The sequence below is a fragment of the Frieseomelitta varia genome, unplaced genomic scaffold (genome assembly GCF_011392965.1).
Source record: "Frieseomelitta varia isolate USP_RPSP 00005682 unplaced genomic scaffold, Fvar_1.2 scaffold_204, whole genome shotgun sequence".
In the NCBI taxonomy this organism is placed as follows: domain Eukaryota; kingdom Metazoa; phylum Arthropoda; class Insecta; order Hymenoptera; family Apidae; genus Frieseomelitta; species Frieseomelitta varia.
Genome location: NW_025109795.1, coordinates 280,095 through 302,624, shown reverse-complemented (window position 1 = coordinate 302,624; position 22,530 = coordinate 280,095). Strand labels below are relative to the sequence as shown.

At 33.2% G+C, this 22,530-nt stretch overlaps 2 protein-coding genes across 5 annotated transcripts in view; one reads left to right on the top strand and one right to left on the bottom strand.

The window, feature by feature from the left end:
• The window catches only part of LOC122526954 (polypeptide N-acetylgalactosaminyltransferase 5), a 44,489-nt gene extending 24,017 nt beyond the window's left edge, over window positions 1-20,472 (top strand). For 2 of the 4 annotated variants that reach the window (XM_043650671.1, XM_043650674.1), the window contains exons 2-8: window positions 12,690-13,578; window positions 14,289-14,607; window positions 15,110-15,287; window positions 16,192-16,372; window positions 18,219-18,457; window positions 18,534-18,668; window positions 18,744-20,472. In XM_043650671.1, the coding sequence (XP_043506606.1) occupies window positions 12,912-13,578; window positions 14,289-14,607; window positions 15,110-15,287; window positions 16,192-16,372; window positions 18,219-18,457; window positions 18,534-18,668; window positions 18,744-18,893 (1,869 nt within the window). In that variant the 5' untranslated portion in view covers window positions 12,690-12,911 and the 3' untranslated portion in view covers window positions 18,894-20,472. Of the gene's footprint in view, window positions 1-12,689; window positions 13,579-14,288; window positions 14,608-15,109; window positions 15,288-16,191; window positions 16,373-17,428; window positions 17,610-18,218; window positions 18,458-18,533; window positions 18,669-18,743 lie in introns of all 4 variants that reach the window. The other 2 variants (XM_043650675.1, XM_043650673.1) reach the window with 2 other exon arrangements.
• A 957-nt stretch (window positions 20,473-21,429) lies between these two features.
• LOC122526958 (60S ribosomal protein L37a) lies at window positions 21,430-22,479 on the bottom strand. Its single transcript, XM_043650684.1, has 3 exons — window positions 22,332-22,479; window positions 21,703-21,831; window positions 21,430-21,605 (listed from the first exon to the last, which is right to left on the bottom strand). Exons 1-3 carry the CDS (start codon window positions 22,332-22,334, stop codon window positions 21,459-21,461), a joined length of 279 nt encoding a protein of 92 aa, XP_043506619.1. The 5' UTR covers window positions 22,335-22,479; the 3' UTR covers window positions 21,430-21,458.
• Between the last annotated feature and the right edge of the window lie 51 nt (window positions 22,480-22,530).

The window sequence follows — 22,530 nt, the reverse complement described above, 5'->3', positions numbered from 1 at the left end:
TTGAGCTGAACAGTTTTTTCGGTAAAACTGTTCTTCGTTGATTTTGGAATTTTAGAACTCTAGACTTGGACAAATGAGAATGCTTCGAAACGGAAGAAACGATGAACATTTATTTTGAATAGAGCCTTAACTATAGTGTTGTTATTCAATGTCGTTGAATTTTAAATTTTGTGGCCTTTTTCAACCACGTCGTTGAATGATTTCCTTGCAGACGTGTATTTTTCGATCGATCTCGATTTGTAATCGATGTCTGTTGACTTTGAACTTAGACGCACTCCAAACACTCGTAGATCGGATCTTCTTAGATCAAATGTATATTACATACACTTCTTGATGGATTTGTTTGAAAGATAAGTTACGTTCTCGTTGTTTAACATTTTTAAGTGACAATTTTCAGTACACTCGAAATGTTCTATCCCAGTCTATCTCCAATTTCTTTGTTCTTTTTGAAAGGGAAACGTATCACTGTCCATTTAATTTAAACATATATTAAAATTGTGGCAAGTTTACTTTAAATTTCAATCAAAATTAATTAATCGTTGAAAAAGATCTGAATTACGTACGTTATAATATATCATAACATCCTACTATTCCTTCAATTCCGATTTCATCTGAATTAATCTTCCACCATTCGAATAACAAAAAAGAAAAAAAGATCTGTCAAGTGCAAAAACTATACTCAAGATTATAAACCGATATGAAAACAACACCCTGTTTTTCCCCGAAAAACGAAAGAAGAAGAAGAAAAAAAAAAAACAACGTACGCGGTGGTTTTTAATTTCTCGACAATATCAATTAGAATAAAGTCGGAGGGCCTTGGAGCGATTCCTGCGTGAAATCAAAATCCACGTTCTCCGGGGCAAAGCCGACGCAAAGCGTAAAGTATCGTTGCGAATCCGCCCGCGGAGCTCGACTCCCCGGGAATATTTTGTTTGACATTCCCCGTCCATAGGGTCGAAGTTTCGCCGCTTATTGCCTGGCGGACTTGGATGATACAGCAACCCTCCCCAGTTTGAATCCTCGAGGCGAGCACTCATCGAACTTCGCGCATCCCCATCGGCTGGTGGTTGCTGGCTGTTGCACGAAACTTGCGTACCCGAATGCGGGACCGGGATTTTATTTTATATTTTATTATTTTTTATTATTTTATTTATTATTTTATTATTTTATTATTTTATTTTATTTATTATTTTATTTTATTTATTATTTTATTTTATTTATTATTTTATTTATTATTTTATTATTTTATAATATATATTATTATATATATAATTTATATTATATATATAATATATATTATTTTATTATTTTATTTATTATTTTATAATATATATTATTATATATATAATATATATTATTTTATTATTTTATAATAAACGACATCTTGCTTCTGTTTCTTTCTTTTTCCTTCTTTTCTCTCTCTCTCTCTCTCTCTCTCTCTCTCTCTTTCCGACGGGAGTTAGATGAAAATTTGAAATTAAGAATCACGACGGAGATTTTTTAAAATTGCGATCGATTCTCCTCAAACATTTAAATTTCTTTGGAATGTAAATTTTCATTTTTTATCGAATATAAGGCTATATTCCTGAGCGCTGAAACCGAATATTTGGAGACTGTTTCACCTCTTGCGCTAGTAAACTGGTTCGCGGACCATAACGAGTGACCAAATCAAACAATTCGTCTTATTTTTTTGAATTCGTCGGTATATCACTGGATAGAAATTACTAAGAAGTAATAAATTTATTATTTGTTTTGTCTGAGTTATATCTCAATATATATAATACTCAATATAATACTTAAAACTGAGAAAGTATTGCAATTTTGGGCCAAATATTCAATTGAAATGTAACACAAATTTTATTGAAACAGACTAGAACCGTCAAACTGGTTAAAATGAATTTCTCGTTGACACTCGCGTGAGTTTTCACTGAAGAAAAAATAGAGACTTGTATTTCACTTTCTCTGGTAAGAATTAGGATAAATAAATCTGACTAAGAATCAAGAGAAATAAAAGCTCTCCGTTTCAATTTCCGCGATGCAGGTTTCATAATTGCGTCTGTCTGGCATTAATGTCAAAGATGACAGTGACTTCCGACTTGAAATAGATTTCTACAAGTATCAGTGCGTTTAAAATCCATGGAAGAGCCTTTTTCATACCCATACACGTGAGGCTTCCAATTTCTCCTCGGAATAGGCAACAAGCTTGACAAAGGCTCGACAAACGCCTCGCCGAAGAAACAAGACAGAAACGACGATTTCATTAAGCAACAGAGCACGAAAAACATCCGCGACAATCTCCAAGCATTCTCAATTCTGACTCATGAGAAATGGCTTTATGCTACCTGCTCTTGCACGAGGGAATTTAATAAAGGGAAACCTGGCCGCCGGTAAGCTGGTTTCCGTTTCATGAATTCTCTCTCTCTCTCTCCCAGTGTGGCGCGCAATTATCAACAGTTATTTACCGGGACACTCTATATCGCGATGAAAGTGAATGATTTAGCCGAGGCTCTAATTAATTAGCATCAGTACCTGGTCTGGCCCCTCTCTGTTTGGCGCGTCGTTTTCCCAAGAACGTCCTCGTCAGACTCTCTCTCCAGCGCACGCACGCCATATCCGCGCATAAATTACCCGGTTACTCGTTTGTTTCCACGGAACGCTTTTCCAGGCGCTGTCGCGATCATTGTTACAGGACTGTCCAAATCGGGTGTCGCATCTTTCAGCGGAGGTGATTTCACGTGTTTTTCGACAGACTTTAACACTTTAGGGGACGCGCAATTTTAAAGAAAAATCCCTACCTGCATGGGATTTTTTTTTTTAATATAAAGAAAGGAAAAGAAACGTTTGTTTCAATTAACGTAAAATATTATAACACTAAATAATATAATATTATTACTATAAATAGAAATATAATATTATCAATAAATACAATATAAATGTAATATTATTGATAATATATTATTTAAACTAATTATATTAGCACGGGATTTTTTTTTAATATAAAGAAAGGAAAAGAAACGTTTATTTCAATTAACATAAAATATTATAATACTAAATAATATAATATTATTATTGTAAATATAAGTATAATATTATTGATGATATTATATTATTTAATTTAATTTTAATTTAATTTAATATTATTATTGATAATATCATATTATTTAAACTAATTATATCAGCACGGGATTTTTTTTAATATAAAGAAAGGAAAAGAAACGTTTATTTCAATTAACATAAAATATTATAATACTAAATAATACAATATTATGAATAAATATAATATAAATATAATATTATTGATAATATTGTATTATTTAAACTAATAATATCAGTTTAAATAATATAATATTAATTTAAACATGAAATATTTCTTAAAATGAGAAGAAGTAATTTTTAAATAATATTTAAATTGAAATTTAAATAAAATATAATAATATATGAGCATTGGTAATTTCAATTTTGTTAAAATGGATTAAAAAACACCCCACCATGCATTAACTGTCAAAAAAAAAAGTGGGACAATTTTAAACCTACCTAACCCCAAAGAGTTAAAAAAACGAAAGATGGCCAGATATTTTAAACTGTCGCAACTGTGCAAATAAAAATGTCACGCGACAGATAGTCTCTACTTGGACTCTCATTTCAAAGAGTAAACTCTCTATTTTTTTTTCCACTAACGTTGAATTCGTTTTTTTTTTTTTTTTTTTTTTTTTCCAAAAACGTATTTACAGGTGAGAAGATACTATTATCTTATTACGGAAAATTATATTTTAAATTAATTCATTTTCATTACTTTAAACTATTAATAATATTATTAATTCTTAATTATTACTAAAATATATTTTTATTATAAAACTTTATTTAATTATGTTAATTTAAAATTATATATATACATAAATAAAAAAACGTCTTTGAAAAACGTTGAAAATTTTTTTTCCAAAATTACATCCACAAGGGTAGTATCGAAGGCCAGAGTTTCCTCTTCGCAATAATAATTTCTTTAAAAAATGTTGTTCGATTTATTTTCGAAAGCTCTTTTATTGATCCTTGAAACGAGAGATCTCTGCATCTTGTAACGTTCAAAGTTGAAAGAAATGGTGAAAAGTTTCAATGAGCCATTGTAAAGAAGAGATTTCAATCTTCGTAAAAATCTTTAGAGAAAATTCGAATTTCACAGATCAGTCAGCTTTATTAACTAAACTGAATCTAATCTCAGAACAGCCAGAAACTATGTAATTAATATCGCGAGGCGCAGGCTTCGCGTTGAAACAAAGGAATCGGATCGAATTAAAATTAAATCTCCGTTAATTTGTGCGTTTCCGCTTCAATTCGAATTGATTTCACGACGAATGATGTAGCGCCAGATTTTACGCCGAGACAAAGAAATCGGTCTGAAATCTCACTTTGAGATCGCGCTTTAATTCGAATCTACGCTCGACTTGAGTAACCCTGTACATAATGGCGACAAGAATCGCGAGCTTCTTCTCGCTTTCCGTCCGCGCTCGCACGCGAGTCTGCTGGTAGCAGCCTTTAAGCAGCTTATGAACTGTATAAGTAATAGACACCGTGCTCTCTCTCTCTCTCTCTCTCTCTCTCCCATCTTCCGTTTTCTCTCGTGTTTCGCCTCTCTCCTATCTTGGCCCGCAGCCGCCTTTGGGAATAGAAAATTGTTTCTATGCGGGGCTTAGACCGAGCCAATCGAGCGTTCGCGAAATGGGTAATTTACCGGGACGAGAGGAGAGAGAGAAAGAGAGAGGGGAACGCTGGGATTTCGAAAGGGGATGCCAAGGGATGAGGCAGCCACTTTGTGGCCAATTGCTAGATTGCCTTTGGGCTTCCTTCTGCCACTTCACGTGACTCTGTTTCCGCGAGATTTTTGTTTCACTCGGAATCAAATCACGGGGGGGGGGGGAGTCGTTGGTATTTTTTGCTGGGAAAGAGAGAGAGAGAGAGAGAGAGAGAGAGAGAGAGAGATTTGAGGGTGAGAGAATGGATGAAAGAATTATATTGGAATATTTTGGGGTGGATGAGGAAATATTTTAGAAGGCAAATATGGCACGAGAGATCATGCATAAAATAATCTAAAAGTGATTATGTTGTTATCTAAAAATAGTATAATTTATATCTAATCTCTATATAATTTATATCTATATTTTTATAATTATATCTATAATATTACATTTATATCTATATTATTATATCTATATATATGTAATATTATATTTATATCTATTTTATTATATCTATATATATAAAATTATATTTACATCTATAATATTATATATATCTATATTATTATGTCTATATATATAATATTATATTTATATCTATATTATTATCTAAAAATGGTATAATTTATATCTATATTATTATATTTATATATATATAAAATTATATTTACATCTATAATATTATATATATATTATTATGTCTATATATAATATTATATTTATATCTATATTGTTATCTAAAAATGGTATAATTTATATCTATATTATTATATTTATATATATATATATAAAATTATATTTATATCTATATTATTTAAAAATGGTATAATTTATATCTATATTATTATATCTATATATATAAAATTATTTACATCTATAATATTATATATATATCTATATTATTATGTCTATATATATAATATTACATTTATACCTATATTGTTATCTAAAAATGGTATTGTTTCATGAAATCATATCTAAAAAAAAATAATAAACGTTCTTAATTTCCGTAAATAAAAGAGATTCGAAATAGAGCATGCGAAGTTGTGTGCAAGAGGAACGAGCCTCCCAATTTGTCGAATGGCGTGAATTCAATATCGGAGGAAAAAAAAAACCGTGTTATCGTAGAAACAAAAAGTACACCGTGAACGCTCGTTTCGTTTACCGATTTAATTTGTGCGTGTTACACTTTATTTTTGTCGAAAAATCGGAGTCACGAGTGAATAACGACACTTGATTATATTGTTTATTAGTTCATTACCGAAAGAAATAAATGACTTTTCTTTCGAGTTACATGCCACAGTAAGTATTATGGTACTTCTTTCGCGATAAAGCTGCGTTCTTAATTTGTTGCAAAGTATTACGCCAAATGTCCAATTTCTGCAATATTGACAAAAAAGAATCAATTTAATTTAATTTAATTTAATTGTCAACTAAGGGGCTCCAATAATGATTTCGTCAAGTAAATAAATAACATTTTATCTTATAGTTATATTGAAACATTAGTTAATTATATTTAAAAATATTATAATTATTATTATTATAATACTATAATTATAATTATAATATTTAAATTTTTAAATATAATTTAAATACAATTATGTTTGAAAATATATATCAAGTAATATTTGAATTATATTTAAAAATATTATTAATTAATTATATTTAAAAATTTGAAATTTCGAAGCTCCAGATTTTCGTGCAGAAATATTGATTTTTAATCTTTCTTCCTGAAAATGAAGAAAAGACGTCGACGACAGTGGACATTTTGCAAGAAATAACAAGTGAAAGTCGGATGTTAATTTGAATTAATGAAACTGAGAGAAGATCATCTTCGAATCGGTGTCACGAGATCCTTTTCCCCAGACGGCTAATTATAAAGTAAAGAATCCAACGGCATTTCTATTGATTGCGTCAATTGTGTTACAAATTTATTCTAATTATTCCTTCCCAATTAACGTCTGTTTCTGCCGCGCGATCCCGCTTTTTTTCCCCCCCGCTTCGTAGATACTTGGTAACAGGGCAATTTCTCCTCTCGTTCTCTTGCGAGATCGCGGAAGAAATGTAAAACAACAGAGCCCGCGAGGCTTGCAGGTACCCGGAAGTGAGGTAATATTACATCCAAGTCGAACGATAATTTTCCAAACAATTCATTCAGCTTCAGTTTGAAGCTTCCCTGATCTTTGCGAGCAGATTTCTGCAAATTAAATCAAACTTCTCTCTCGTGAGAGTTCGCAGTTTCTTCAAACAAACTTCTCCCCGAATTACAAAATTCAAGATGAAAAGAAGACGAAGAAGGAAACAAAACGATCGAAGTGGGAAAATTGAAAGTTACGATGTCAGTTACGCTCTAGCTTTGAATTAGTTTACATTCTGTTGATATCTCGATGACATCGTACGTGCCGTGTAAATATTGATCGATCGATCAATATCAGTCGATATGTTTCGAAAGAATTAACAATCCCTCGGCGATTACTTCTAAAGTGGATTCCTCTAAATTTACACGATCCCGTGATGAATAAATTCTCGTTCGTACGTCGCGTGGAATTTCCAATATTCAAGCTCTGGATATCTACGAATCTGCAGTTAACGCTGTCAATTAACTTCCTTCGCTCCGATTAAAATTGCTGGCAATATCCCTCTGAAATCATTCCCGAAGCGAGCCTCTTTAAATTGGACGATACGTACCGTTACGATTATCGCGTTCTGTTCACCGCGCCGTGAGAAACGTTTTATTCCTGGAAACGAAGAAAAAAGAAACTTCTGGAAATGTCACGAGGCGGGCACCGTCAATTAATTTATTCCGGCGAACATTGTAACATTCGCGAAACGAAACTTCAGTTAAATCACGTAATTTTTTCATTTTTTTCTTCTTTTGTCTTTAAATGCCGTGAATTCGATTTTCAAAGCGATTTGATCACTCTCGCGACACTGTTGACAAAAATGAATTTCTGTGTAAATCAGAGAATCGCGTAATATTTGTACATTTCTCAGTATTTCATACAATTTTTTTTTTTTTTTTTTTTGGTAATTTTATGAATTCAATTTTTAAAGCCAATAAATCTGTCGATCAGTTTTACGATGATTTATGTTCTTGAGAAATTGCAGATTGAATTTTTTCCGTAAATTATACATTTTTTTCCATAAATTATAAATTGCATCTCTAATGGATGTAGCTTTCTATAGTGGATAAGTTAAAATGGAGAGCTGTTGATATTTTTTATTCGCGAACTTTTTATTGTTAATTGAAATGGGGGATGAAGTGCGAGTGTAAAATCACGTTCTTGAAAAGCTGTTCAATTAACGGAGCTTATTGATTTTCTGCATTTTATGTAATGTAACGGTAATAAAGTCGTTTTGCTTTTTCCTTTTTTTCATTCAATTTCGTTCGATTGAATTTTCCGTCTTTAACGAGATTTATTCATACTTAGTGCGAGAAGAAATTAGTTCGTCGAAAGAAAAGAAAAAAATATGTGTTCGTTCGCGACGAACGCAGTCGAACGAATACGAAGTCTCTCTCCTCTAAAATAAATCTAAAATAACGAACATCGATGTGGAATAATACAAAAATAGCGTAGAAATAACTTTTTGAAATAACGAATAAACGAAAGATTATTGAAAATAACCGAATGGGCAAAATAAACGAGAAGCCCGGTGACTGGGTAAACAATTAAAGTCAAATGAATATTCATTTCGGATTTTACTTCGAAAGAAATTTTAATGTGTCATGTAATATGGCAAAAATGTTACAATATTGATCAACAATATCCATATTGATAATATTTAATATTTAATAACGTTTTTTAATATATGAATAACAATGACGAAACGAAGCTTGTTCTCTGTAAAGGAATTAATTGTAAATCATCGCAATATTTATTAAATTACACTTTTAATGATAATTTTTATTTTAATAATAATTCTTTTGAAAGGATGATAGTTTTTATTTTAATAATTGTTATTTTAATAACAATTCTCTTGAAAGGATGATAATCTTTATTTTAATAATTGTTATTTTAATAATAATCTTATTGAAAGGATGATAATTTTTATTTTAATAATAATTCTCTTGAAAGGATGATAATTTTTATTTTAATAATAATTCTCTTGAAAGGATGATAATTTTTATTTTAATAATTATTATTTTAATAACAATTCTCTTGAAAAAATGATAATTTTTATTTTAATAATAATTCTCTTGAAAGGATGATAATCTTTATTTTAATAATTGTTATTTTAATAACAATTCTCTTAAAAGGATGATAATCTTTATTTTAATAATAATTCTCTTGAAAGAATGATAATCTTTATTTTAATAATTGTTATTTTAATAACAATTCTCTTGAAAGGATGACAATCTTTATTTTAATAATTGTTACTTTAATAACAATTCTCTTGAAAGGATGACAATCTTTATTTTAATAATTGTTACTTTAATAACAATTCTCTTGAAAGGATGACAATCTTTATTTTAATAATTGTTACTTTAATAACAATTCTCTTGAAAGGATGACAATCTTTATTTTAATAATTGTTACTTTAATAACAATTCTCTTGAAAGGATGACAATCTTTATTTTAATAATTGTTACTTTAATAACAATTCTCTTGAAAGGATGAGTTGGGTCACCGCGAAGAGAAAAGGAAGAAAAGGGATATAGCTCCATTCGAGAAATAGCAAGTTAGCCAATTTCTCGTTCAGCTTTTACTGCGTCCTCTTGTTCCTTTTTCCAGAGCGATAAAAAAAGAAAAGCCGGCCAGCCGGTGAAACAGCCTCTCTCGATCCGTCGTCGATCAAAACGCATAAAATGTGGCACAGCACTGTCTTTGTTCCACGCACTCGAAGCCTTCACTCGTGCTTCGTCCAGGATGAGCCCTCGTCGCTTTTTCTGCCCATTCATCCGGCGTAATATTCATCGGCGAGAACGCTCGCACGAGTCGCGAAATAATCGAAACGAAGAAAAAAGAAAAAAACATACGAAACGCTGTAACTCTGTTTCAGTTGATTTTCTCTTTTAAGTCGTAAATCGTCAGCTGTCCGGTAACGTGATTCCTCATAATTCTCTCGTGCAAATTTTCGTCCTTCTGCAGAGAAAGATGACAACGTTGGTGAATGATGTATAATACGCAGGATTGTTATCAAAGATTTAGACAACGATCCTTCAGATATTCACGAGCAGTTTTTTATTCTTCTGTAAAAGATTGTAATCACCGTCAAATAACAATCTGCGCGAATCCATATTTTTATTTTTTACGGGGAGTTTTGCTGTAAAATTTTTATTTGATACACGAGAGAGCGATTGCAAAACGTGACTTATTGATTGACTGTAGTTATTCATTCGTGTTCGTATTTTTATAGTCGCTGCGAAGAAAAATCTCAAAACAGATACCATACTTTAAATGTTTTATATATTTTTATATATTGGTTTTATATACTCTATGCCTCTTTGAATTTTTCTGCAAAGATTTTAGTTCTCTGGTTTTCAAAAAATTCTCGAATACTCATAAACTCGTGGATTCTGTTACACACTCGTTCATCGAGTTAATAAATAAAATAAAATGCATGTAATAAAATAAAATAGACAAGATACATATAAAACAGATAAAAATAAAATAGATAAAATACATATAATAAAATACATATAAAATAGATAAAATACATATAATAAAATAAAATAGACAAAATACATATAATAAAATAAAATAAAATAAATTTTGAATAAATTTGGTTTCTCGAAGTTGAAATTTTGATGAAAGAGGATCAAGGATGGCGAAAAACTGCTACAAAATTCGAATATTCATGACAGTCGAATATTCATGACAGGCAACATTTCGAAAAAATGGAAAATTTCATGCTGAAAATATCGTTGTTAACAAATCGTTAAAAGCATCGAATATCGAATTTTTCGATAAATAACTTCACGTTAGATGTTTTTCACATTCTAAAAAATGGAAAAATTTTCAATCCACGGAGAAAATGTAATTGCTGTTCTTTTATTTGTATTTCAGTTTTATGAAATTTTGAATGTAAAAGCGACGTGTTGCAATAGCTAAATAGCGAGGTAACGCGGAAGCGTGTACTCGCGCGCGCGCGAGAGAGAGAAAGAGAGAGAATACCATGTTGTGAGAAAAAAAAAATTCCCGTCGAACAATTTTCGCGGCCGTTTCGCAGATCGACAAAGTAAAAATTTCGTAATAACTGTCAGATTGCTTGTTGTACTCGCATTATATTGAAATATCAAATAATCCGAGGGGGAGGGAAGACGCTGGAATGATAAACACGTTATTAAATCGCGGCGTGGGGGCTTTGATTAATTAATACGACGAAAAATATACCGCGGGATTACGCAGAGCCTTGCAGGCACGATAAGAATTTGCAGTGGCCGTGCAACGATATTATTATTTTAATTACACGATGAGACGCGGTCGCCTTTGTTTGCATTGAGTGCAGGACCACGGTAGGAAAAACGCGCGAGAGAAAGGGAGAGAAGTAATACTGCGTTTGAATTGCGCGAAAAATCAAATATCAAAAATTGCAGGGCGTGAGCGTGTGTACGAGAAATAAGAAAAAAGTTGCGACCGACATTTTGCAAAACACGCGTGAAAATGTTGAAACAACTCGACGATCGCCCTTTAACTGTGTAGCTCGAATAGAATGACAGATTTGCCAGAAAAAGGGGAAAAAAGAAGTGAACAAAAGTGCCGAATAAAGGACAGCGACATTTAAGTTGCACGATACTTTCGTAAAAAAAAAAAAAAAAAAATCATACGATTTGGCTTTCAAACCTGCTATTAAAAGGAATAAAAATGTTGCGCGAACTGTTATTTTGGCGAAGTTTATCAATTGGCACGTGCACTTACGCGGGGTGCCGCGGAGATAAAATAAATACTATAACAAGTATATATCTTCAGCGCTTTCTTTCCAAAGGGAAATAAAACATCTCCAATCAAATACGCTGTTCAAGGAATACCTGTGCGATGCACGTGGTAAAGAAACGAATCGATAATGGTAAATGGTACCCTCTTCCATATATTATGCATGTGGTAAAATAAATGATCTCGCGTGACTTCCGGTTCGATTGTAACCCGCAAGAACTCTTACACGAGTGGAAACAACGTTCACCGGGCTTAGCAGCACTGCAAAACGAAACGAATATGCATAAGAAACGAATTATTTATGCGGTATATTGAAATACTTATAACAGGCTGTTTTGCTTCAAGGTTGGAACGCATGTGTGTGTGTGTGTGTGTGTGTGTTTGTCATCCGTTTTCCCGGAAAATCAATGGCTTGATTGCGAGCAAAAGTTTGGTAGAGGGTTCAGTTTACTCGAGGAATTAGTTCTGTTTCGGTTTGCCGATAATTTAGAAGAACAAGGATCGAACTGTCGTCGAACGCCATATAAATATTCTAGACGCATAGCACTTGTTAAAAATCTGTCCAAAAATCCTAAGTCGATACACTCGGAGACTGAGCACTCGCTGGACTCGAAAGACGCTTGACGAAATCGCCAACGATGATAAAAATTAACAGAAAACTACCTTTCGAAGTCTCAAACGTGTCTTCCACATTAATCACTTGCGCTGGCAGCTGATTGCGGACCATAACGAGTGACCGAACCGTGTACAATACCGAATACGCTTTCTTTTTTTGAACTCGTCGGTATGACGTCACTGGACAGAGATCACTGAGTAATAAATTTATTATTTGTTTTGTTCATTTTGCTTTACTTAAATATACTTAAAACCGAGGTTAAAGCACAAACACCCCTTTTTTTTTTTTTACTGACATCTTAACACGACACGTAGAACATTTACCAGAAATCGTATACTTAACTGAACTGGATGCTACCTGTTCACCTCGAAACAATTGGCTGACTCGCCCAGAAACGAGCAGCAGAAAAAAGATCCAAAGAGGCCACGTTTCCAAATTATATATCTCTCTCTCTGTCTTTTGTTGCAGATCGCGAAAGCCTCAGTGCCAGAGCGTAGTCATGTAATTCAGTGGATCACGATAGCTCACACAGTGCTGTCTGATCTCTCCCCTGAGAGAGGAGCCCCGGTTTAGCCGAACGGCGCCTGTTGATAGAACGGGCCTGGTCTGACAGCTGAAGCTGATCGCGCCTCCAACCGCGAAGGATCGGGTGATGAGCTCAGGGCACCAGGCGACCGGCCCCGTCACAACATGTTGTTCCGCTCCAAGATTCGCATTCACACGTGTCAAGTGATACTGCTCACGTCGCTGGTATGGTTCCTGGTGGACGTGATGGTGCTGATGCTCTACTCGGACTGCATCGGCGGGTCAGGATGGGGTTGCACGGAGAACGGCAAACAGCAGCAGCAGCAGCAACAGCAACAGCAACAGCAACAACAACAGCAGCAGCAGATATTAACGGAAGAAAACGTGCCGCATTCGAAGGCAGCGTTGTCGAGGGAGGAGGAACAGATACAGTCGAGCGGCCATCAAAGTAGAAAACGGTACAAACGGTCGGAGCTGCATTTGTGGAGGCCGGCGAAGGTTCTCCGCGAGAATAAAGGGATGCCCGGCGAGATGGGCGCGGCAGTGCACATCTCGCCGGAAGACGAGGCCAGGCAGCAGGAGCTCTTCAAACTGAATCAGTTCAACCTGATGGCCAGCGATATGATCTCGTTGAACCGGTCGCTCAAGGATATTCGATTAGAGGGCTGCAAGGCCAAGAAGTACAATAAATATCTGCCGGATACCAGCATCGTCATAGTGTTCCACAACGAAGCGTGGAGCACGCTGTTGAGGACCGTTTGGTCGGTCATTAATCGGTCCCCGCGTACCCTGTTGAAGGAGATCATACTGGTGGACGATAAGAGCGAGCAAGGTGAGCCTGGAGGATGGTTCGCGGCGGAGGAACTTGGCTGGCCTGACCTCGGCAAGCGGTTTGAATAGATGGGCGTGCGGTTTTCAATGAGCTTGCCAGGCTCTGTGTGCTCTCGCGTGCTGCTGTGTTTCGATAGTATACGTCTACTCTTGGGTAAATTTGAGGTTGTTGGTCGGTTACTATCCAGTGGGTATGCTAGGAACTTCTTGGTTTGATCCATTTTGACGAAACGTGGGAAAATTGCGCGATTGTTCGTGTCGTTAAATTTTAAAGAATCAACTTCGGTTTGCTTAAATTTGTACAGATGTGACAGATTCTTCGGAATTTGTCAATTGTTCCAACACGTAAAAGATAAAGATACTCGATGAATTTTAACATTTTACATGTAATTTGGTTTCCTTTAATTTCCATAATACAGGTCGGTTCGTTGAAGTGTGTAGTATCTTTTGTAGTAACCACATATTGACCACTTATTTCCATCTTTTTCATGTTTCTCGAAAAATTTCCATTTCCAGTCAACAGTGTGTAACAGTAAAAATGCGGTGTTATGTAATATGTAAAGTATATACAAAACTTAATTATTGTTAAGTCAGCCAGTTCCTGCCGCAACAATGTATCGTTTCTGAAGGAACCATGATGGCGATTTGAATAATTTCACCTTTACATCTCCGTGCTTTTTTTCTTCTGTACTCACGCCGTACGCTTCGTAGATCACTTGAAACAAGACCTGGAGGATTATGTAAAAACGCTACCAGTCCCTACGTACGTGTACCGTACCGAGAAAAGATCCGGTCTAATCAGAGCCAGGCTACTGGGGGCGAAACACGTGAAAGGGCAAGTTATAACGTTCCTGGACGCTCATTGTGAATGCACAGAAGGTTGGCTGGAGCCTTTGCTGTCCCGGATCGCCGAAGATAGGACCACCGTTGTCTGTCCCATCATTGATGTGATTAGCGACGATACCTTTGAGTACATTCCAGCCAGCGACATGACATGGGGTGGTTTCAATTGGAAACTGAATTTTAGATGGTAAGGACTATTGACTTCGTGAACAAAGTTCTGTAGTATTAAACTAGTTAGAAGTTGAGGTTTCTCAATGGAACGGTTTCCCGATGGCTGCGATCGCGATAATTCGAATTTGCAAATTATTTCGCAGATCAGCTTTGAGCTTTAATCTGTTAATTTTGTTCAATTTGATTTTAATTTGATTGTTCGACTTTGCGCAACCAATATTTTTGTAATTTTACAGTAATTTTACAAAACCATCTTTTTATAGTAGAAAGTGTACTCCTTAAAATTATCAATTTTGTGTCTTCTAGATCTAGATAGCAACGTTATAAGATACTACACAGAGTCGAAATCTGATCATTAATAATAAAAATCTAACATTTCTTCTTTCTTTTATCTTTTATTTTATTTTATCTTTTATCATTTGATAGATTATTTTAGAATTGGTATCAATCATTCAAGTGCGCAATTATGTCAGTGTTAAATATTCATTCGCTAATGTGGATTTCCTTGAATTTTGTAGGTACAGAGTGGCGCAAAGAGAAATGGATAGGAGATTAGGGGATAGAACAGCCCCTCTGAGGACACCGACTATGGCCGGCGGTTTATTTTCTATTGATAAGGATTATTTTTACGAATTGGGGGCGTATGACGAGGGCATGGATATTTGGGGCGGTGAAAACCTCGAAATGAGCTTCCGGGTGAGTATTGATCGATGAATAGTATTTACTTCATGCGGTCAGACTAATTTAAATGAAAATGAAGTTACGAAACAGAGGCAAATAAAAATATATTGGACGCGGAATATGCTATTCAAATATTTTTAATACAGATCACGCCGGCTGAAAAAATTTCCAGAAGATTCTCCCGGAGGGAATATGTGATTGCCATATTTCTTTTTTTCCTTTTTTTTCAAAAAATGAAAAAGAATATTTCTGTATGAATTCTGTATGAATATATATATATATATATATATATATATATATATATATATAAAATTTGCTTTCACAGCTAATTGCTCGTTCTAATGCTGTTGGCTCCATGAAAAATGGCTCTTCTCTGTTATCTATCTGTAGTTGTTTCTGTTCAATTCTGTCGTAAAATTTTCATTCAATGATTAACACCAGAATTTTATGAAACTGAAAGTTCTAGCTTAAAAGTGATCGTCAATTTTGTATATTTACTACCAAAGTTCGACATTTTATCCGAAATGAATTCCTTTGGATCTGGATGAAACTTATACATTACTATACTCTCTCATTTCATAATTATTTATTAGAATAATTATTGCAAAAATATTCCAATTTCTTATTTATTTTCTGCGCGTGATAGGAATTTAATTATACTTGATTTATTTGAATTGATTTATCGGTTAATTAAATTAAATTCTTGTGCAAATAAAAGTCTCGTCCGCCGGGCAAATTTTACTCAATTGGATATTCATCTGTTACTTGCAAGTAAAATTTTGCCCTGCTCGATACGCACGTCAGACTTGTTTATCAAATAATCAAATGGTACATGTGTACGTTTAAGTTTGGAGATATAAAGGATTCAGCCGTGGATTACATTATCACCTTCATTTGTAAAGTCATAAGTACCTTGTAGGTATGGCAATGCGGTGGGACGTTAGAAATCAGTCCATGTTCACATGTTGGACATGTGTTCCGAGACAAGAGTCCGTATACATTCCCTGGTGGTGTCAGCAAAGTAGTTCTACACAATGCGGCTAGGGTGGCCGAAGTCTGGATGGATGAGTGGAGAGATTTTTACTATGCCATGAACCCAGGTTAGATAACAGCGTGTATCATTTCATTTGTATATTTTGTTTCTTTTTTTTCTCTTCTTTGTTCAAGTACCAACTAATAGACGATTAATAATGCTAGTTAATCGATAGTCCAGTGACCACCATCTTTATGTTTTAGAATCTTAATACTTATGTTATTTAGAAAAGTGGGCATTTGTTTTCTTGTAATTGTTTCAATTCCCAAAATTACCACGAGAAAAATAGAAAAGCTGAAAGCAAATATAAGTTTAACGTTTTCGCCAATGTAGTAAACTTAGCGTTACATGAAATACATTAGAACGTATAGTTTAACTAAAACGTAGGATTATGAGCATCTACGTACTACGACGGGTATCTGATACAACCATATGCTATAATATTATTGATGTAAAAACGATACATTATAGCACACTTTTTCATTTAGCTTGAGGGAAAAAAATTTGTCAGAGTATTGAGCTAGCGTGTTAAAAAGATCTCGTAAATATATAGCTAGTATGTAATTAAAACAATATTAACACCCATAACTGTATGTAGTTCATATTTGATTCTAAAATTAATCTTAAGTGTGTTTCATTAGTGTGATATTAACCAAATTATCTTTTTGCATCTGCCATCAAATTTTGTATTAACATAAATGTATATCGTAATTACCATTTTTCATCTGAATATATATATATATTTTTTTTTTCTTTGTGTATGTATGGGCGCGCGCGCGCGCACGCGTGTGTGTCAGAGAATATTCTGAATACCTTACATTTAGTTACATTTAGCCATGAAATTTGATTTGCAGGAATACAGTTGATTTGTTTATGCGTATTTCAAATATACTTTGGTATAGTCTTAACCACTCATCCATCCAGCCGACTAACAAAATAAGTTTGCTTGCTTCTATGTTTGATAAATTTTATACAAGGCAACGATATTATAGGTACCAAGAGAGGAGAACGCGAGCATCCCGTCTGATCTGAACCTTTTAATGTATTAGCTCTTTTTGTTTCTTGTTTGTTATAAACTATCTATTTGTAATTGCTAACATACTAACAGAACTGAGTTGGTTAGATATGGATGTGTGGTGGGACATTGGAGATCGCAACGTGCTCGCACGTCGGTCATGTATTCCGTAAGTCAACACCATATACATTCCCTGGTGGTACCAGCAAGATAGTGAACCACAACAATGCGCGACTCGCAGAGGTCTGGTTGGACCAATGGAAGTACTTCTATTACAACATTAATCCAGGTAGCACTAACACCAGCATTTCTGGAAAGAGAATAGACTGCAATACCGCTAACTTCATCTTTTCCATGTTTTCTTTTCTTTCTCGAGGAGCAGTTTACTCCTTCTCGCATGACTTTCTTTCCTATCGGGTAATTGGTACGCTTTTATAAGTTGCATATAACTACAAAGCTTAAATGCAGTTGGATATCAGCTACATGCGCATATATATCAGATACCCGTTAATATTAAGAAATTAATAAAAAAGTTTCTTTTCATTTTGTCTTTGAAGCAAAAAAAAAAAAAAAAGCTATGTGCAATAGATAGCTAGAATGAGGATTGTAATAGAAAACGAGAGACGTGGTAGAAAATAAAAGATTACTCTTGTTCAGTTGAAAGTTTCCTTTTATCTTAAACCTTATCTCCAAGGAGGTACAATAGCACAGTTATTTCCAACATATTTCCAGCAAGCATATAGCATCAGTACACCACACGTGGCAATGTCTTTATTTTGGCACATACTTTTGACACACACCCTTCTTTCAACGAACATTCATATGTACAAGCACACTATCGCATTCTAAAACCTCGGAGTACTGATCAATGTTATTCAATTGATTATTCTTTTTATAGGAGCTCGAAACGTAGATGTTGGAGATGTATCTGAGAGGATTAAACTAAGGGAACGTCTTAAGTGTAAAAGCTTTAGATGGTATTTGGAAAATATTTATCCAGAATCTCCTATGCCATTAGATTATTACTATTTGGGTGATGTACAAAATGTTGACACACAAACTTGTTTGGACACTATGGGTAGAAGAACAGGTGAAAATGTTGGAATTAGTTATTGTCATGGATTAGGTGGTAATCAGGTCAGTAACTGAAATGTTCTTTAAAATGATGAATTTTTCGGTATATTATTGAAATGTAATCTTTGATTTCATTCAGGTGTTTGCTTATACTAAACGACAGCAAATTATGTCTGATGATATGTGCCTTGATGCAGCTAGTCCCCAAGGTCCTGTTAAAATAGTACGATGTCATGGTATGGGTGGAAATCAAGCATGGGTTTATAACGAAGAGGTAATAAATTTAAATATAACTTATATGTATTATTTATACTTGGCAATATTAATAAAATATAACATTCATTTATAGACAAAGATGATTAAACATACCAATACAGGACATTGCTTATCAAAGCCTCGATCGAACGATGCAATGCAACCTGTATTAGCACCTTGTGATTCACAGAATATCGGCCAGAAATGGATAATGCGTAGTAAATTCCGATGGCAGGCCAGCTAATACGAGGTGTTTACAAGTGCAACATTTGTATGTAATACTTGTTGACCTATTTAAATGCTACATTGAAGGACTGATATTCAAGAGAAGATATTCCATATATTGAAAAAAAATCAAGGAAAGGAACACTAGTATTATACTCTGTAAAAACAATTCAGTATCACGTTTTGTCGATTTATTAAACCGTCGACGGGATTAATAGTGATAGTAAACAAGAAATTGACTACACCTTGAAACTGAGAGATTGAGGTTGATGCTTTTTAGTTATATAAGATTTATTTACTGTTACTAGCAGTATCGTGTATATACTGCCATTTTTCATGGTATGCCTTGATTGATGATGCACAAGAGTGTTGAAAGAAAAAAAGAATCTATTTCCAACTGTGTGTGAATGTACACAAGTGATACTAAGAAACACGTATGTGAACATTCTTCTTTTTTTTCTAGTAAACAGTAGAGAAGAAAGCATATCAGATCACTGTTATAAATAAATAATTGTTAATACGAAAAAGAGACATATTTGATAATATGGGATGAGTGCAATGCTGGATGACTGGAAGATATATCAGTGCATTGAAACACAAATATATTGATGGTATAAATGGCGCATTACTACAGAGAATGAATGATAGAATGCAAGTGATATGATTACGATTATGATTTAGAACTTATACTGTACAATTTTCTAGTAATTAGGGAAGAGCACTGAATCTTTTTATACTGATGTTTCTAACAGTTCCTTGTTGCATCTCGTTCATATAATTTAGTTGTTATCTTCTTTTTATTCGTTTAAAAAGATAAATGTACTTATATCTGAATTCGCCATAGCAATATGAGATTAACGAGATATCGTTTAAGAATAGAAAAAAAGGGGAAAAAAAACTATCGACTGTTATTCGCTGTATCGTTATACTTTAAATACTTTCTTAAATTCAAGACAAGATGTCTTCCGTATTTCCTTAATGAAAAAAAAAAAAAAATGCTAGATATTTTTATGATATTCCTAACACTTTACATAGTTATAATTCTTCATAGATTCGGACCCTTTTTATTTTCTGCACACTCGAAGCGTGCTGAAAATTTAGAGTGCAATATTCTTATCGAGTAAGACGCGACAGAAACACATTTCCTGTAACTAATGTAAAAATGTTGTTATCAGATTCTGGCGCCCTTCCCTTGCATTATCATAAGGTTGAACATCTTTCGTACTTCAAAAAGAGAGAAAAAGATAGTCAACAAAATAAAATAATGTTTCTGAGAAAAATGTTGACTAATAATTATACTTACATTCAAAGTTGTGGGAAGAAATTAACTGATTCTGTAACTTTAAACGCGCACGTGCGCGAAGAAACACATTAAACTACATTTATAATATATAAAATATATATGACACTAAAATTTCAATTTAGGAACTTTAACACTTCAAGGAATATACTCAATTTTAAGTTACATGAAAGAATGGTGATGGTGCAAAAATTATCGTGTGTTTACAGCTTAATTACATATTTAATTATTCGTGCAAGACGATAGTATTTATTTTTGTACAGGAGTTGATTTTTATTGAATCAGTATATTATTTGACTATGTGCTGTATTAGCAGAATTTGTAGATAATTTGTTAGTCATTTTAACTGATAAAATTTAGTTAAATTCAAGTAAGTGCACAAAATATAGGAAAAAAAAAAAAGAATAAAGTCAATAATAATTTGTAAACCAATTTCTAATCTTATAAATTATCCATTGCATCTTGGATTTATATGTATTATTTTATCATCTTTATTTTACTTCATCTTAGGCTAATGTTTAGAATTATTTATAAAAATTATATTATTAACAAAAATAATTGTAAGAATTACATTGGAACATTAAAGATTACTTATTGGCACAGACACACGAATTAATAAAATTTATTTTTAAGAAATTTTTTGTTACACAAGAATGTTTAAGCATATGTATATAAATACCATTTAAGTAAAAAGAAAAAAAAAACTACTTTTTCTATAATTCATAATAAAGTTAAACATTAAAATGAACATACCTTCAAAGACAATAAAGTATTCTATGTATGTTTCATTAAGTTCAAATAATATATATGTGCATAATATTTAATCCCAGTAACTAGTAATTTAATATGCTTTCTGAAACATTCCATACTTTAAGTATTAATCAATTTGGTCACACTAAAATATAACCCCTTTTTATAAAATAAAAAACAAAAAAGTTTGAGATATATTATTCGAATAGTGAAAATATGTATAATGAGTAAATCATAATTTTGATGTGCCTCCAAAGTAATTTCTAAATATTCTTTTTTTAACAGAAAGATAAGAAAAAAATAGGAATAAGAAAAGTTTTATCCTTCGTATTATTAAATATTGCTTCAAAACATTTAAGTCTTATGTATCATATGTTAAATTGTCACGAATCTATTAAATCTATCAGAAAATAATCTCTCGTTTCTTAATATTATTCCTTTACCAGAAAAATTCTAGTACAATTAACTAGCACTAGAATCAAGGGATAGAATAAAACAGACAAAATATTATTACGAAATATTTATTATATTTAATTACTGTTCTTTAACTTCGCGCAACCTCCTCACTGCAGACCTAACAGAGGCAGCAGCTGTTGTCGAATACACCCATGCACCTCCAGCAACAGTTCTTTTGCAGCGTTTGCAGGACCAGATACCTACAACGCTTCGTTTCATAGCATCCTGCAACAAAAAAGTAAAATAAAATTTATAAATTTACAATCTTTACCTACTTCACGTTGTTGATTTAGTAAATAAGGTAATAAAATTTATTTCTCACCTTGCCACAGAACGTGCAGGTGTATTTGCTGTGCTGCGTAATTTCCATCTTTTTGACCATCTTCCTGAGGGAGGCACCATATCGGGTACCATATTTACCAGTGATTCCAACCTTCTTTGTACGTTTCGCCTAATAAATGAATATGAAAATATTTCATAAATTAAATATTCTTACCACTAGTAGCCTGAAATGTATTTATAGAATACAATAATCAAGAGATAAAATAATAAATAAGATATTAAATTTAATAAGATATTAAAATATCGCTGAAAATGTTTACGAGAAACACTTGCTTGACAGAACTATATAGGTTAGCTAAGAGTAATTGTCTTTAAAATACTATCTTAATTTCTCCAAATAATTTTTTTTTGCAAAACTAATTAAATGTATCGCATTCTTTTGTTTCTACTCGTAATTAAAAATTTCCTGCGATTCGACAATAAAAGAACCGATTCAACTGTAAATACAAACATAACCTCAAGTTACCATTTCTACAAAACTTATCTATAATGAACAAACACAAAATACATATATAAATATTTTGTCGATGACATTTTTTAATACGATACGATCAATTTCAGCTGTACTTCGACGGGATTGATGAAATATTTCTAAATAACGATCCTTACCATTTTGCACAAATATACAGCACGTACGGAACGAACCGGAAAAGAGAAGAGCCCTTGAAGCCTGATACTCACTGCGCGCCGCAATCACCGGAAGTCGAAGCGCGACGGCACGTCCACGAGTGGCGCGAATTCAAATCGCACGTTACTGAAAATAAACGAACGCGTTCTCGCACGTCCGCGAATTTCTAAATAAACATCC